This window comes from Ctenopharyngodon idella, chromosome 16, assembly GCF_019924925.1.
Source record: "Ctenopharyngodon idella isolate HZGC_01 chromosome 16, HZGC01, whole genome shotgun sequence".
Taxonomy (NCBI): domain Eukaryota; kingdom Metazoa; phylum Chordata; class Actinopteri; order Cypriniformes; family Xenocyprididae; genus Ctenopharyngodon; species Ctenopharyngodon idella.
This window is the reverse complement of record NC_067235.1, coordinates 34,738,121-34,756,081: the sequence shown is the minus strand read 5'-3', so window position 1 is coordinate 34,756,081 and position 17,961 is coordinate 34,738,121. Positions and strand designations below refer to the sequence as shown.

General features: G+C 36.6%; 1 protein-coding gene across 1 annotated transcript in view; it reads right to left on the bottom strand.

Annotated features, from left to right (window-relative positions):
- ext1a (exostosin glycosyltransferase 1a) overlaps positions 1-11,343 on the bottom strand; it is a 54,191-nt gene extending 42,848 nt beyond the window's left edge. The window contains exon 1 of the mRNA XM_051865607.1: positions 9,810-11,343. Coding sequence (XP_051721567.1) covers positions 9,810-10,723 — 914 coding nt within the window. The 5' untranslated portion in view covers positions 10,724-11,343. The remainder of the gene's footprint in view (positions 1-9,809) is intronic.
- Positions 11,344-17,961: the final 6,618 nt, after the last annotated feature.

Sequence of the window (17,961 nt, the reverse complement as noted above, 5' to 3'; positions counted from 1 at the left end):
CATGAAAATCTCATCTACATGATGCTAGGGTGTCGTTTAAACATCTTTCCTTAAAGGGGACCTATTATGCACTTTTTCAAAGTCTTGATTTTGTTTTTGGGCTCTACTAGAAATCAACTTCAACCATGACTGACAAAAAATGAAAAGACGAGAGGCTGGGAAACTACAACGAGTCCAACAATGCTCTTGGCTTATTGAGCTTACAGCCTAATTTGAGCCCTTAAAGATGCTTGGCAATGTTCTTATCAACAGGGTTTTGATTAATAACAGGGAATGTTTTGTCATTATTATCGCAAACTGAATGCTCTCTCCAAAATGTTTTCATATCCCAGTTTATTATGTTCTCGAAAGCTCGTGAGAAACTCCAGTCGTAATTGAGCAGAGGAGCGGAGAAGCCGTTGATTTGTGAATAGTCCTCTGTCTGCTGAAGAGTGCTATCTTATTAAAGCTGCTGCAGAGCCCGAGTACATAATTACAGCTGCTTGAGCGGGAGAAAGTAGTCAAATCTGCATTACAGAAGGGAGACAAGAGCCTTCAAATTAGTACTTCCTTTACAGCTGACAGAATAATACAGGCTCTGGAGTAGGCAAAGATCTCCTATGAGAAAGAAAAAAAGAGGAGTCTGTATAAAATGAAAGATGATATATTTCAGACAAATTACATAAGTATGTGCAGAAAGACAAAAATATCAGATCAAATTTTATGTATATATATATAAATTTATATATATAAAAACATAAAATTTGATCTGATATTTTAAAGGTCATAAACTCGACTAACTCAACTGCATCAATGATATGAATCATAAAAAAATAAATAAAAAAAATAAAAAAATAAAAATCACAGGAAAATAGAGTTAATGAAAAAATGGTTAAGTAAACTAACAAAAGGTGAACATCTGGATGATATACTCAATATTACAAGGATTTTATTCATTTTTCCCGATTTTTTCGGATTGATGGATTTTACCTTTTGTCGGATGGATGGATGGATGGATGGACTTTTCCATTTTTTCGGATTGGATGGATTTTACTTTTTTTTTTTTTGGATGGATGGATGGATGGATTTTACGTTTTTTTTTAGATGCATGGATTTGACCTTTTTTCGGATGGATGGATGGATGGACTTTACCATTTTTTCGGATGAATTTTACATTTTTTTTCAGATGGATGGATTTGACCTTTTTTCGGATGGATGGATGGATGGATTTTACCGTTTTGTTCGGATGGATGGATTGATTTTACAGTTTTTTTGGATGGATGGATGGATGGATTTTACTGTTATTTCGGATGATGGATGGATTTTACTGTTTTTTTTTCCCGGAAGGATTGATGGATGAATGGATGGACTTTACCATTATTTTGGATGGATGGATAAGTTTTACTGTTTTTTCAGACAGATGGATGGATTTTATCGTTTTTCGAATGGATGGATGGATAGATGGATTTTACCTTTTTTCAGATGGATGGATGATGTGTGGATGGACTTTACCATTTTTTTCAGGTTGATGGATGGATGGCTGATTTTACCGTTTTTCGGATGGATGGATGGATGGATGATTTTACCGTTTTTCGGATGGATGGATGGATGGCTGATTTTACCGTTTTTCGGATGGATGGATGGCTGATTTTACCGTTTTTCGGATGGATGGATGGATGGATGGATGGCTGATTTCACCGTTTTTCGGATGGATGGATGGATGATTTTACCGTTTTTCGGATGGATGATGGATGGATGGATGGATTTTACTGTTTTTTTTTCAGATGGATGGATAGATGGATGAATGGGTATTTATTTTATGAAAATACAGTTTATATATATATATATATATATATATATAAAATATAAAATTCCATTTTCATAAAATAAATGCATTTAATTTTAAATTTTAACTTAATTTAATACAAATTTTACTGTACTTTTTTTTATAACTTTTTTGTAATTTTACTTTACTTTTTGCATTAAAAATTTTGAACCTTCTTGACAATCAAGATGGTTTCTCTGATAAAAAAAACAAAACAAGGCATTTCGGTGCAAATACATGAATATGAACTCATAAAACAATAAAATAACCGAATTAAGGTTGAAAAAGAGATTTTTATAACAAATTATCATTTTTCATTATCATCAGTTACAGCACATCACTACAGAAGCATCACATGATAAACACTGTGAGCGAAAAATATTCCAATTAAAAAACTAACATAAGGCTCATAACTGTCATTTGATTCAGTGATAAAAAGTCTAAATACAGATAATCAAACAGGCAAATGATCCGAATCTCCACACGTTTTGCACGGCTGGTGTTTTCAGTCGCTGAATCGAGACAATCACGACTTCCTTGTTATTATTGACAGATAAAGGCTGGATTTTCCACATAATAGGCAGTGGAAAATGGGGAGAGGATTACTTCCACCTTATTTAACCACAGACGGCACTGTCCGGTGCGATTCTGTACGCACTGCGACTGATTAGCAAGAGCTAAATGCTGAACACGACGAACCGTAACAAATTCCTGTTTGATTTGGTTCTTGCATTTGCTAAGCTTTCATATTCCAGCCATGTTCTTTAGGGGTTTGTAAGTAATTGTCCAACAAACAAATACCTCACCTATCCTGTTTTAACAAAAACAAATTCACACAAAATATTTTTTAATTAACAAAAAAACCAAATGAGTCGCACCGGCAAGCAGCAGTACAGATTTTAAAGGGGTCATGACAGGATTTATTTATTATTTTAATATGTTCCTTGAGGTTCACTTCGACGTCAGCCATTATAATGGCTTCTATTTGCCATTAAGTGACTGAACGCCAGTGGGCGGGGCCTATGGTGCGATGATGTATAACTATTCATCAATGTCATGCTCTGGAGGCGGGCATATGCAAATGTACTTGCAGGATGTTTTAATGGTATGAAGACCTCTTATATGTCAAAAGATCAGGGCAAATTTGATTTCTCATGTCATCATGAGCTCTTTAATCACAACTAAAACCTGCTTCTGAACGTCAGCTGTCTGGCCCGGTGTCGTTTTCTTTTGTCAATGACAGCATTTAAGCCACTTCCTCAGGGCCCCAATTAAGAAGCAGCCTAATAAAGGATTGGGATTCGTTTAAGATGATTAGCTGCAGAGGGGCAGCAGAGTAAATCCAAGGTTATGTAACCTAACAGGCATAACACTGTCATCAACCAGTGTCCAAGATCCAATCAGACAATCGGATCATACAGACAGACGGTCCAAACAGACAGACACAATACAGACGCTTCATCAAGTATTTATTTAGTGTGTTTTGCTCTTCACATCTGTGGAAACACTCAGTCAACTCTTTCTAATCATTCTTCCTAGTTTCTGTGGAGCAGAGCTACTGATTTCATAACTTTTCAGAAAGCTACAATATTAAAATTAGATTTTTGAGTAGAAACATTCCTTTTTAAAAGCTACAACAACAGTGTCTGTGGGCGGGGCAAAGGACATACTGTTCGCCGGTAGCCAATGAAAACAATAGGTGGGCATTATGCAAATTTGTTACATAGTAACAAGCTTGTAACAGGAAGTGAGACTGGAGTTAATGACGACTCGTTTCAGCAGTTCAGACAATAACTTTATTTGTCGTGCACTTTGATCTTTGCAGAGCTTTTACTTTCACAAACAGCTTTATTACACACTGCATGAAAGGGAATATTCAAAAAGACATAATAAGGGAACTTTAAAGACCACAATTGCATGAAAATCCCTTCAAAATCAATTATTTCCATGAAGTTCAGTTTGGTCAGTTTCAACCTAATCATTTTGTTCCATAATCTTTCATGAACGTCGGACTGAAATGATGCAGATGAATTTGTGCACTCATGAATAATTCATGAAGATTCTCAAATTTGAAAGTGGAGAGAAAAAAAAAAAACATAACATGAATAAAATACATCTGATCAATTATTCAGCGCCACAGCCGTCAGCATTTCACATTCACAAGAACGGTCATGTTCAACAACTTCAGCATCCGTCCTTGCAGAGCCTATGGCTACAGCGGGAAATGAGAACGGAATGAGCATCCGCCTCCAATGGAAATACGGCATGCATTTTTCAAAGTTGTCATACGGCACGTCAAGAAAAATGGTCCATAAAATTTAGTTTTAAATGTTTGAGGCAGTGTGATCAAAAGTGATCGAAGTGAATTTAGTCCATATGAATATTAACTTCTTAATGGCACAATTTATTATAAGGTACACTTTGAAGTCATTGCAAACTGCTGAAAAAAGCAAACCTGTTACACAGATTTGATACTGATGTGCCAAGCATACTGTAATACAGTACTGTAAAGGCAACTACTAAGACTTAATAAGCCACATGTGCTGCAACAGCTGTTTCCATCCAAAGTTACAAATGTGCACAAAATTGGAACATCGCAAAAAAAAAAAAAAAAATGCGAATAAAGCAGCATGTGTTCAAGAGAACACAAGAGAAATCGTCACATGCAATCGGGCTCTTTTTTCCTCCATCATAGATGAGTTTGTCTCAGAGTGTCAGACGAAACACAATAAACGCTGTCATGTTCTCTTGCGTTCGGATGCTGGTGTTCGTGGGAATCTTCTGGAGGGAATTAAAACAAATCATTTTGCAACGTAGAAGTAAGCTATTTTCTTTGGAATTTTATTTCACCACTGAATAAAAAAAAAAAAAAAAAAAAAAAAGGTAATTAAGACATTTTATCTCACAATATGAAGTCAGAATTGTGAGTTATAAAGTCAGAATTGTGTGATGACGTCAAAATTGCAAGTTATAGTCAGAATTGTGAGATATAAAGTCAGAATTGCGAGTTATAAAGTCAGAATTGCGAGATATAAAGTCAGAATTGCGAGATATAAAGTCAGAACTGCGAGATATAAAGTCAGAATTGTGAAATATAAAGTCAGAATTGCGAGATATAAAGTCAGAATTGCGCGTTACAAAGTCAGAATTGTGTGATGACGTCAAAATTGCAAGTTATAGTCAGAATTGTGAGATATAAAGTCAGAATTGCGAGATATAAAGTCAGAATTGCGCGTTACAAAGTCAGAATTGTGTGATGACGTCAAAATTGCAAGTTATAGTCAGAATTGTGAGATATAAAGTCAGAATTGCGAGTTATAAAGTCAGAATTGCGAGATATAAAGTCAGAACTGCGAGATATAAAGTCAGAATTGTGAAATATAAAGTCAGAATTGCGTGATAAAGTCAGAATTGCGAGATATAAAGTCAGAATTGCGCGTTACAAAGTCAGAATTGTGTGATGACGTCAAAATTGCAAGTTATAGTCAGAATTGTGAGATATAAAGTCAGAATTGCGAGATATAAAGTCAGAATTGCGTGATATAAAGTCAGAATTGCGAGATATAAAGTCAGAATTGCGTGATAAAGTCAGAATTGCGAGATATAAAGTCAGAATTGCGAGATATAAAGTCAGAACTGCGAGATATAAAGTCAGAATTGCGAGATATAAAGTCAGAATTGCGAGATATAAAGTCAGAATTGCGAGTTATAAAGTCAGAACTGCGAGATATAAAGTCAGAATTGCGAGTTATAAAGTCAGAATTGCGAGTTATAAAGTCAGAACTGCGAGATATAAAGTCAGAATTGCGAGATATAAAGTCAGAACTGCGAGATATAAAGTCAGAATTGCGAGTTATAAAGTCAGAACTGCGAGATATAAAGTCAGAATTGCGAGATATAAAGTCAGAACTGCGAGATATAAAGTCAGAACTGCGAGATATAGAGTCAGAACTGCGAGATATAGAGTCAGAATTGTGAAATATAGTCAGAATTGCGAGATATAAAGTCAGAATTGTGAGATATAAAGTCAGAATTGCGAGATATAAAGTCAGAATTGCGAGTTATAAAGTCAGAATTGCGAGATATAAAGTCAGAACTGCGAGATATAAAGTCAGAATTGTGAAATATAAAGTCAGAATTGCGAGTTATAAAGTCAGAATTGCGAGATATAAAGTCAGAATTGCGAGATATAAAGTCAGAATTGCGAGTTATAAAGTCAGAATTGCGAGTTATAAAGTCAGAATTGCGAGATATAAAGTCAGAATTGTGAGATATAAAGTCAGAATTGCGAGATATAAAGTCAGAATTGCGAGATATAAAGTCAGAATTGCGAGTTATAAAGTCAGAATTGCGAGATATAAAGTCAGAATTGCGAGATATAAAGTCAGAATTGTGAGATATAAAGTCAGAATTGCGAGATATAAAGTCAGAATTGCGAGATATAAAGTCAGAATTGCGAGATATAAAGTCAGAATTGTGAGATATAAAGTCAGAATTGCGAGATATAAAGTCAGAATTGCGAGATATAAAGTCAGAATTGTGAGATATAAAGTCAGAATTTCAAGATATAAAGTCAGAATTGCGTGATATAAAGTCAGAATTAGCTTTTAAATTGTTTTATTCCGTGACGGAATCAAGCTTACATCATTTTTTTGAATATGCGAGATGTCTGAAAACCAAATATTTGGTTTTCACATATTCATAGATTGATTAATAGTCAGCCAATTTAGCTTTTTGAGATGCCGATAATCATGGCAGCTTGGTTGATTGATTTAAGTACATCAATTCTAAAATCAACAGATAATAAACACTTTTGATTAAATATTGCAAAAAATAAATGTTCATTTGATTTCGGAAATTGTGTACATCTCATTTGACATCAACAATCATGTATATATCAGCCATCTAGATATCAGCATTAGTCAACTACTATTTTGTTGAATACAAATATGAATGCAGGGACCGTGTATGCTAATAGTATGTTATAAATGCACATATCACTAAGATCACAGCTGTGTTTCGGTAGGGTTATGATGTTGTTAACTATGTGAGTATCTCTTCAGAACAGCCTGTCGGTAGGCGGTTGACACAGAGGTCACGCGGCCAGAGACGAGGGGTCACCCGGGACACAGGCACTCTCGGGTGAAGGAGTGGGGTCTGGGTAACGGCTGTTTAAACAGAGAGAGGGCTGCTTTCCCCCCACTGGCACCAGGGACATTGTTCCCTCTAATCCTTCAGAGCCGCCCGTCCCCGTCTCACCGGGCGCCGCAGCCACCAGGACAAAAATCACAGCAGGAGACCGGGGCCCGAGGCACCCACCACACAGACGGAGATCACTGTTTGTTCAACAGCGTTAAAGGCAAAGTAAAGAGTTTGACTTCTTAACACCTGCCTCTCGGGTTAAAGGAACATGATAACAATTGAGGAAGAAGATTGAATAACATAATGTTTATTGCAATCTTAATTCAGAACGATAAATGCAGACAAAAATACACTAGTACAGTTCAAATGTTTGGAGTCGGTAAGTTTTTTTTTTTTTTAATCAGAAATGTTTCCTGAGCATCAAATCATCATATTAGAATGATTTCTGAAGGATCATGTGACACTGAAGACTGGAGTAATGATGCTGAAAATTCAGCTTTGATCACAGGAATAAATTACACTTTACTATATATTCACATAGAAAACAGCTGTTTTAAATAGTAAAAATATATCACAATTTTTACTGTATTTTTGATGAAATAAATAAGCCTTGCTGAGCAGAAGAGACTCTTTCAAAAACAACCCCAAACTTTTGAACAATAGTGTAGGCACTGACGAATATATCCCGCTTGCGTGTGGTACAGATATTCAGGGTTATGTCACGCACACTGAAAGCTTTTGCTTCCTACGGACTGTAATGCATTAAAGCCAGAGCAGCTTTTTTATGTGCACTTCAATTGGAAATGATATGTTATAATGATAAGCATCAGCTTAGGGTTTGAAAAAAAAAAAATCACTGCATTAGAAAACGTTTTTGATCATCATTTGAATCAAGCTCAAGATATGAGCATTTCACAAATTTCAGTGTCTTTCCCACCAGAATGACAGCAAATATGTTTTTTTGGTAACACTTTATATTAACAAATCACACACTAAGTATAGATTATTTTTTGATCCTTAATGTATATGCAAATAGTTCATGCATAATATATTCACTCATACAGTGGCCCCCAAATAGTATTTTGCTCTGAATGTCACTGAATTAGATCAAATATCAAAGCAATATTTATTTGAAAGAAAAAGCACGACACTCTCCAAACTGAGCATTTCACAAAAAACCGACTTCATGCATCCACTACAGATTACTTTTCAACACCAGTTGCTTTAAAGTCATCGCAAACACATCAGAAAAGTGAAGTTAGTTCTGACAAAAGATTTAGCATCATTTGTTTGCAATTTCTTTAATATTTTGCTATCTAATGAATAGACAATAACACATGTATATGGGTCGAAGACGAAAAAGGGTTTTCAAGCATCAAAACAGTAAGTGTAATACAGCTTTGAATTGTTGTTGTTGTTTTTCAGTGCATCAGAACGGGTCCTCTTTAATTTGATTGTTTTTTTCTGAGCAAAAATTAAATATCATACTTTTTTACCCTGATTTACAGAAGACACACACTAAAATGTCATGATATTTACAACAAAAATATATTTATGCCATAATTACTTTTGCCCCAAATGCTAATTACTTGTAATTTTACATTTTTAAACTTTGCTATTATTCTAGGTTTTGCCCATTCGTCAGCAACAATTTTTTACTCATTTAAAATGCAATAAAATTTACTATGCTCACTTATTCTTTTATATATTTTAATATGTACAGATCAGAGTATGTTGTTTCAATTTTTATATAAATATAAGTGTTACACTGAATGACAATGGAACATTATTTCACCCACATTTTGACATTTTATTCTCCCAAAACTTATTTGAAACCTTAAAAGTGGATGTTTTGCATTTAATGTGCTTTCTGTGTATATAAAATCACTTTTGTAAATTTCTATTGATGCGGACATCTAAATGTCTTTGACCCATATATATATATATATATATATACACACACACACACACACACACACACACAGTCAAACCAAAAGTTATTCAGATATTTTTGATATATTTTTACTAGTGGGTTCAGGACACTACAGTTCATTTCTGTAAGTGAGGATAGCAAAATAAAGTAAACTGTGACATATTATACCCAAAAATTCTTCATACAGTGGACTACCAGTAAAATTGATAAAAATTTGGAACCAAAAATTATTCAGACACTTTGACCTGACCATGTTTTGCTTAAGTGTTATCTGACATAATTAAGATTATTTTTTTCTGACACAGTTTAACTCTGAGATCTTGTCATATTTCATTACCATTTTTTTTAAACTGTACTTAATAAACTGAATTAATGAATGAAATGTTCAAGGTGTCTGAAGAAATTGTGGTTTGACTGATATATATATATATATATATAACACTTTACAATAAGGTTGACATTAGTAACTACATTAGTTAATATGAACTAAACTCTTCTGAAGCATTTATTAATATTAGTTCATGTTAATCTCAACATTTACTAATACATTATAAAATTCAAAGTTGTATCTGTTAATTTTAGTTAATGTACCCGAGTTAACATTAACTAACAATGAACACTTGTATTTTTATTTTTTTAAGTACTGTAACAAATGTATTGCTCATTGTTAATGTTAATGCATTATCTAACGGGACCTTATTGTAAATCTATTGTTTAAATCTAATGTATTGTTTGCATCACTACAAATCTAAAAAGAACATAAGTTTTGCTTTAAAAAAAATGCAAACATAAATGACACTTGCTTTGATATTTTGTTCTCTAATGCAACGACATGAACACATTTACATGTGCACTGTACATGATCTGCTGTTCAGCACAATATAATAATATTTAGGATGCATTAGTTAGAGTAAATCCATCAGTTCTTACCTGTCATATTCGGCGTTGTCCTTGTCGCAGCGAGCATCTTTATGTTTCTGCCAGTCTTTGCCATGTTTGCAGGTGGTGAGGAGAACCACATCTTCAGCATTATGGATGTGATAAAGCGCATTCCTGGTGTCCGATCCAATCCCAGTCAGATAGCGTTTGCCTTTAAAAACCAGCATATATTTCCTAAACGGGGGGATGGTGTTGTATTTCAAATACCCCCTCTCTCCTCCGGTCCGAGGATGATCTTTGGAGAACAAGGGGATGGAGATGTCAAATTGGGGTCTGAAGTTCTCTGTGCTGATGCTGGCTTTGGCCAACATGGCCTGACCGATATCAAACCCCAGATCCTCTGTGTAATCCGGCCATGTGCCCGAGTACAGGTTAAAGATCAGGTGGTTGCGGCCGTTATTCCACAGGTTCAGGTTCTGGATCTTGGTTTTGAGGTTGTGGACGTACTGAGGCGACAGCTGGTCTCGGTCCAGGGTGTCAAGGTTCAGGACGAAGACGCAAGCCTGTCCCGGGTCCGAAGTGTAGAACCTGGAGCCCTCGATGGAGGACAAGATGTTTTGGTAGCTTTCTGAGATCTTCTCACCTTTCTGCTGAGGGTAGACGTAGACTTTGAAGCCGTTCTTCTTGCACAAGGAGAAGTCGAAGCACGAGTCCATTCTGCACTTGTAAGCTCCGGAGTTGTCATCTCTTTTGTGTCTCGGAGAAGTGCGGACATTGTAGTCCTCGGTTTGGGTCTGATGCCAGGGAATAAAAGCTCGTAGAGGGTCAGAGAAGGGGGGCCAGTGTGGATGGGGGTCATCGCCTCGGTTCGGACTCCTTCTGGAAGCTGGTCCCTGCAGGTAAAAGAGGAGAATGAGACACACACCCGCAGAGGACAGAATTAAATAGCGTTTTTTGGCCTGCATGTGTCCTTAGATCCAGATGGAGCGGCTCGCTGATGAATCCGAAGGTCTCAACTCCTGCTGGACAGCATCTTCCACAGACCTGCAGGGATTTGATGCTCTCGACTTCCACCTTATGATTCCAATCCCAAATCCAGAGCATGTGGGCGACTTAAACTAAACCCCTTTTTGTGGATCTACCTCTCTCCTCTCCGGTGCCTGGATCACATTAGACAGCATCTAAACTACTGTCTGATGACCATCTGAGCTGCTCTGGATCAATGGGAAGCATCAGAAAGTACTTTCGGAGAAGTGCTCTTGAAATCCAGAAATCTGAGAAATTTCCCACGTGATGTGTGTGGGTCAGAAAGACCCTGTCAAAAACTTCCCGAGCGGATAAATCCCCACAAATCCGTGAATTCTCACATGATAAATCATCCTTTTCAATCGCGCAGATGTTGGTTTGAAGTGGGTCGCGAGAACATCACAGACACGCGTTTCTATTCATTGTTACATTCAGAACGCTTTCGCGACGCCGATGATACAATGTTACATTCCAGCGCTTTAATCTGAAGCGTCCAGTTGCGATTGTTACATTGTAGCATTCCAATCCCCTCACGACGGCTGCTGATGTCACGCGCCTCCATACGTCGTGATTGGTTCGCGTCATTTCCGGGCGGACAGACGCTTCTGTAACCCGTTCACGACCACAGTCGACGTGTTTTAAAGCAACAGCAACACATATATCACAGCAAAGATATTTTCAAACCATTTCACAAAAAGAAGTGTGTTAGATTTTGAGATGATAAAACTGTCCAAAATGAATACAATTTAGACACTTTCTGCATATCAAATGTTAGTGTACACCCTCAAATATGGCTTGCTCTTATTAAATTAAGACTTACTCATAACATATTCATCTAAAAGCAAAACAACATTCTTTCTCAAAACCTGTAAAACAAATAAACACATTCTGAAATGTCAAAAGTTCAGTGGCATAACTCACAACTGGGGTCAAAAAAGCCACTGAAAGCATAAGAAAATGCCACAAAGTTCTATATTATATCACAAATATCTGACAACATTATAACAATAATTATGACAACATTAATTTTTGGGTGCAGTATTCCTTTAAAGGTACTATTTTATTGCATTGGTGAATTCTGTATTCAGTCCTTTACAATAATAAATCACAGAGTGTTTCTGGAAAACAAGGATGACAGTCGGTTTCAACAGCACAGTAAAGTCATGTTAAATAGTTTAGAGCACTCTATATTATTTACTTATTTGGGAGAAGCAAGGCTTTATAAATGAACGCTGCTAAATGTTTCTTTGAGTTATTTGTCCAGCTGCGAGGGTCTGAGAGGAGAGGCGTGATTCCTCAGGACAGGAGCAAAGGAGGTATTTGAAACCACATTCCTTGGAAGTTGTGGAGCCGTGTCCGTATTCGGGAGCTGCTACGGGCCAGTGATCAAAGCGGAGGTCTTGCCTCCTCTCCTTTCTGTCTAGCATTCCTTCCATCCTCTCATTCTTTCCTTTGGAGCTAATATTGCAAGTCACATTTTTATTCGCACACCTCTCCCTCTCCCTCATATCTAGAAGCTTGTTTCTGCCACTGAATAAAAAATAAAAAAGGTAATTGCAACTTTTTATCACACAATTCTGACAATTATGAGTTGCAATTCCGACTTTATGACTAGAAATTCCGACTTTATGACTCGCACTTCTGACTTTATGACTAGTAAGTCTGACTTTATAACTTGCAATTCCGACTTTATATCACGCAATTCCGACTGTATATCTTGCAATTCCGACTTTATATCTCGCAATTCTGACTTTATATCTCGCAATTCCGACTTTATATCTTGCAATTCCGACTTTATATCTCGCAATTCTGACTTTATAACTCGCAATTCCGACTTTATATCTTGCAATTCTGACTTTATTACTTGCAATTCCGACTTTATAACTTGCAATTCCGACTTTATATCTCGCAATTCCAACTTTATAACTCACAATTCCGACTTTATATCTCGCAATTCCGACTTTATTACTTGCAATTCCGACTTTATATCTCACAATTCCGACTGTATAACTCGCAATTCCGACTTTATAACTCACAATTCTGACTTTATATCTCACAATTTCCGACTTTATATCTTGCAATTCTGACTTTATATCTCACAATTCTGACTTTATATCTCGCAATTCCGACTTTATATCTCACGATTCCGACTTTATAACTCACAATTCTGACTTTATATCTCGCAATTCCGACTTTATTACTTGCAATTCCGACTTTGTATCTCGCAATTCCGACTTTATTACTTGCAATTCCGACTTTATATCTCACAATTCTGACTTTATAACTCGCAGTTTCAACTTTATATCTCGCAATTCCGACTTTATGTCTCGTAATTCTGAGAAAAAAGTCAGAAGTGTGAGATAAAAAGTCACAAGTACCAAGCTTCCATACCCTGATGTCTTTCCAAAATCCTTAACACTTTCATTCATCTTCGGAACACAAATGAAGATCTTTTTGATGAAATCTGTCCCTCCAGAGACAGGTACATAACTACCACTTTCAAGCACCAGAAAGGTAGTAAAGACATCATTAAAGTAATCCATGTGACTGTCAATGGAGGGACAGAAAGCTCTCAGATTTCAATGAAAAGATCTTAGTTTGTGTTCTGAAGATGAACAAATGGAACAACATGAGGGAGAGTAATTAATGACAGAATTTTCATTTTTGGGTGAAATAACTCTTTAATCTACTGTTATGACATGTTTAATGTAATTAAAAAATTGACACCAGACTTGTGAACTCGATTTAATAGTCAAATTAAGGCTTTGTTTTCAGTCATCAATGTCAATCTATATATATATATTTCAGATAAACGTGCCTCTAAAAGAGACATTAAAAGAAATCTGACCTGAAATCACATACTCTCTTGAGTAGGTACTTATTTTGAATAAATAAGTACTTAACGAATTGGACTACTTTTACATTTACATACGTTTAATAAGTGAGACGCGAGATGCGAGACGCAGCGGTCAATTGAGTCCGTCTAGTCTGTGTTTACATAGAAAAACTATGGAAAAATATAGCACCTTGGACAAAGGCACCGCATGCCAGTTTTCAAGTCAATCGCACTGACTGTTGCGTAGCTGTAGCTGTTTTCATGTTTTTTTTCATTTAAAGCGCCACCAAGTGGCCAGTCACCGCATCCTGTTTCACACGAGCACAGACTGAGGCCGTACATACGTGTACCAAGTTTGGTGAAATTATCTCATTCCGTTTTAGTAAAAGTGGCCACGCCCACTTTGAACATTTTGGAGTCCCGTCATGGACGTGAATCGAAATTTGTACTTTTTTTATATAATTATTGACAACCAGACTCCAGAGAATCTTTTTGCACTGGTTTGGTTCCGATTGGACAAAAAAAACCTAGGACTAGTTCGCAAAAGAAGGTTTTTCAAAAAATCCAAAATACACAGAAAATTTCACCAGGGCGACGATCAAATCCGGGGCACTTTTAGAGCAGAATGCTGATCTATGAAAATCCTAACAATTACGACAGGGATTCAGTGCTTGAACCCATAATTATCTAGTGGAACCATGAGTGGAACGGCCCATAATGAGACAATTCTAGAAAAGTTTTTTATTCAGATAGTCAAAACTGTTTGCATGTAACTAATTTTAGCTCCACATTTTAAATAGTCTGATTATGTGATGACAAATCTAGAAGCAGCTAAATGATATCTCTGCTATCTGTACATACACAAACACAAGTTGGAACGCTTTCGCACAGTTTCCCCTCCAGGAATATCAAGCAGTTCATTGAGTTAATTTCCGTTTGCTAACTGAGAACATTCAATTGGCATAGAGTTTATTGTAAATTGAGTATTAGTGTGAACCATAAAAGGTTCATGTCAGCTTTAATTTATACTTTCCTGGATCAATTATCAAGCCGAAACATGCAGCGCTCTGATCTCCAGCAGATATATGGAGAAACCGCAGGAGTAATGAAACAAACGGCTCATCGGTTGACAAGTTGCTTAAGGTCTGATAATATTGCTGGAGGAACACAGCTGACAACTACTTCATCAAATATTCTTTGACTTGCAGTGAAAGAGACTGTTATTAATAATACAACAAATGAGCCAGAACGAAAATAAATGTCAGGCTCATGGGATGGTTGCTATGATTCAATATGAGTAAACATTACATCATATACTTCACCTGATTGTTCAGACAAGGAGTGAAACAGGCTACTGGAATATATAATAAAAGTTGATGCAACCTACATCTTTTATTCTCCCATGAATCAGTGGTATAGTTTTTTATGCTTCATTTTTTCATCTATTAGGGGTGTAACGGTACATGCTTTTGTCCCGAACCATCAAGGTACGAACGTCACAGTTCGGTGCATACAGTCAGATGATGAACACAGTCACAGTCGATCCACACTCCAATCCAGAAGGGGGCGCATGCGGTAATGCAACATTGTTTGCTAACCGCCACAACAGTAAAAAGCACAGAAGAAGAAGAACAGACGATCTATGCATAGATATATATACATGTAATCTCTGAACCGGTGTTGAGACAGCTTGAGAATAATATCTCATGTAGCGTTACATTTACCTCAGGCAAGTCATTTAGTGTCCACAGCATGTTAGTTCACTAGAGAAATGAACTCTAGAGGGGAACATATGCACTATATCAGTTTATATATTCATTATATTTACTTTACCTGTTGGTAATGTCTTAATTGTTTAATATATGCTTAAATAAATTTCTCATGAAAACAAGTTATGACAGTAACAGTATGCATATTTGTTGAGTAAAATATTTTATTTTAACTTGATTGAGCTTTCACTGAGCTCACTGCATGCAATTCATTCTGGGATTGCATTTGATGCTTTAAAATGCTGTTTACATAGTCAACTCAATCGGTTTGGTGACAGGACAACAAGGAAATACATCAACACTGAAGAAAATGGGCTTGTGAAAGCGTTTCACAGTGGTTACTGATATTTATGGAGTGATGAAGAGTTTGCATTGACGTTCCAACTGCTTGACAAAGAGACAAATCTGATGTGAAAATTTGCCAAAACACTTCGCTTGAGTTGACATTCATATTCAGCGGCTGTTGAACTAGGGATGTTTACATTTCGTTTTCAACCCAATGTTCAACCCATTGCGAAAGTGCATTACATGCTGCCATGAGCACATCAAAACACTGAAACGAGATACAATTAACAAGCAACCACCTGCAACAATATATACTGCGCTGTGTGAACAGTCCGGCCTAGATATGAATGACTACATAAGCATATGGACAGATGTAAAGACAACGTGCCTTTGTGTTATAATCCTCGGAGATCTGGGATGGTGTAGATCTTTCCGTAGATAAAATCTGTGGCAGATTCATTTGCGAAGCCATCCGTCAGTACAGAGGTTTAATTGATGCAGAAATAATCTGACTGTCAAAGGCATGTTAATACCATCTTATATGACAGTGTTGGGAGAATAGCATCATATCAACAGCGCCGGATTCCTAAAGGCTTCGTCTAATCTCTCTGTACTGAGGTTGCAGAATGAACAGGCTGATACACGTACGACTCCATCCGATAGGATCTGAATTTAGTGTCTGTTTGACGTGGTAAAAACTGTCAACTTTCTGAGGAATGGCAGGAACTATTTTCAATAGTTGCCTATAAACATTAACTCTAACACATTTCTAAGGCCTTTACATGATCTCACACAATCTACTATCAATCGCCTGATTGATAGTTTAGACTTTTTAGTAAGCTTTAGTGGGCCTTTTTGTATAATTGTACAAACAGCTTGTGCTTCACGTGTCTTTGCTGTGAAATCTTGATTATTATAAAATAATTGTAAGAATAACTTTTGTATATTGTTAGTTATACACATTTTTTTTTGTTTAGATCTTGCCTAAAGGTTCAATGAACAGTAAATAAAGGTTCAATAAAAGCAGTATTTTTACTGTTTATGAAGAAAATGTAGTATTGCTCATGTAAAATTTTGGGGGCCTGAAAACACAAACTTTTGAAAACGGGTTTTAAAGTGCAAGTTTTTGAACACATTGCTGTTATCATTTCCATGTAAACTACAAAAATGAGCACACATATTACATGTTCAATCTACAGGCGTGTAGTGTTTCTTTACAAAGTGACATCGCCATCTACTGGCCTGGCAGTAGAATACAGCATTTTTACTCGTTTTGGAGGATCCGTGTGAATGGGGATCGTTTTGACAATGTTGTCGTCTGTACACGGAAAGCCTTTCCATGTATATTACATTGTCGTCGTGTAAACGTACCCTTAGTTTATTTACAAAAACAAAGACTAAAGGCCTGTTCACACCAAGAACAAAAACTATAGAGATAACAATCAAACAAAAATCGTTCTAAAGTGCCCACACAACAGCTATAACAATAACGATATAGAGAAACGATATAGTTGGGATCACTTTCACAATTAGATGGAACTGGAATAAATACTTTGACTGTTGCAATCCCAATCGGACTTATGATAGCTGCCTGAATCATAATCATGCACCGTTCGCTGTCGGCCAGAGGAGAACTGTCCCCCCGACTGAGCCTGGTTTCTCCCAAGGTTTTTTTCTCCATTTTAACACCTGTTTGCCACCTGATGTCACCTGTTGGAGTTTGGGTTCCTTGCCGCCGTCGCCTTTGGCTTGCTTAGTTGGGGACACTTGATATTCAACAATGTTTCTGGCCTGCATTGACACCATTGTATGCGAACTGAACTGAGCTGGATGATGATAATAATAATAATAATAATATTGTTTCTTACAATGGAATGAATCAATACTGAATTTACTGAAGCTGGACAATGACACCATTTTCTTTAAGAGCTGCTGTGCAGCCAAAATTATATACCAGTTATCACTGTAAAGCTGCTTTGACACAATCTGCATTGTAAAAGCGCTGTATAAATAAAGGTGACTTGACTTGACTTTCAGAATGATTTTGTCCAGCTGTTGCACGATAAAACACCGACAGCCAATCAGAATCCATTCTAATTTAAGCGCTCGCGCATTTAAAATGGCAGACGACATTGCGGAGAAGTTAATCGCAGAGGTCCAGAAAAAGGCATCACTTTTTGACAAGTCAAACCCCCTTTTCAAGAACACTTTAAAGAAAATGGATATATGGAAAACAATCGGTTATACCCTCGAAATAAATGGTGGGAAGTATTAACGATGAGATCAT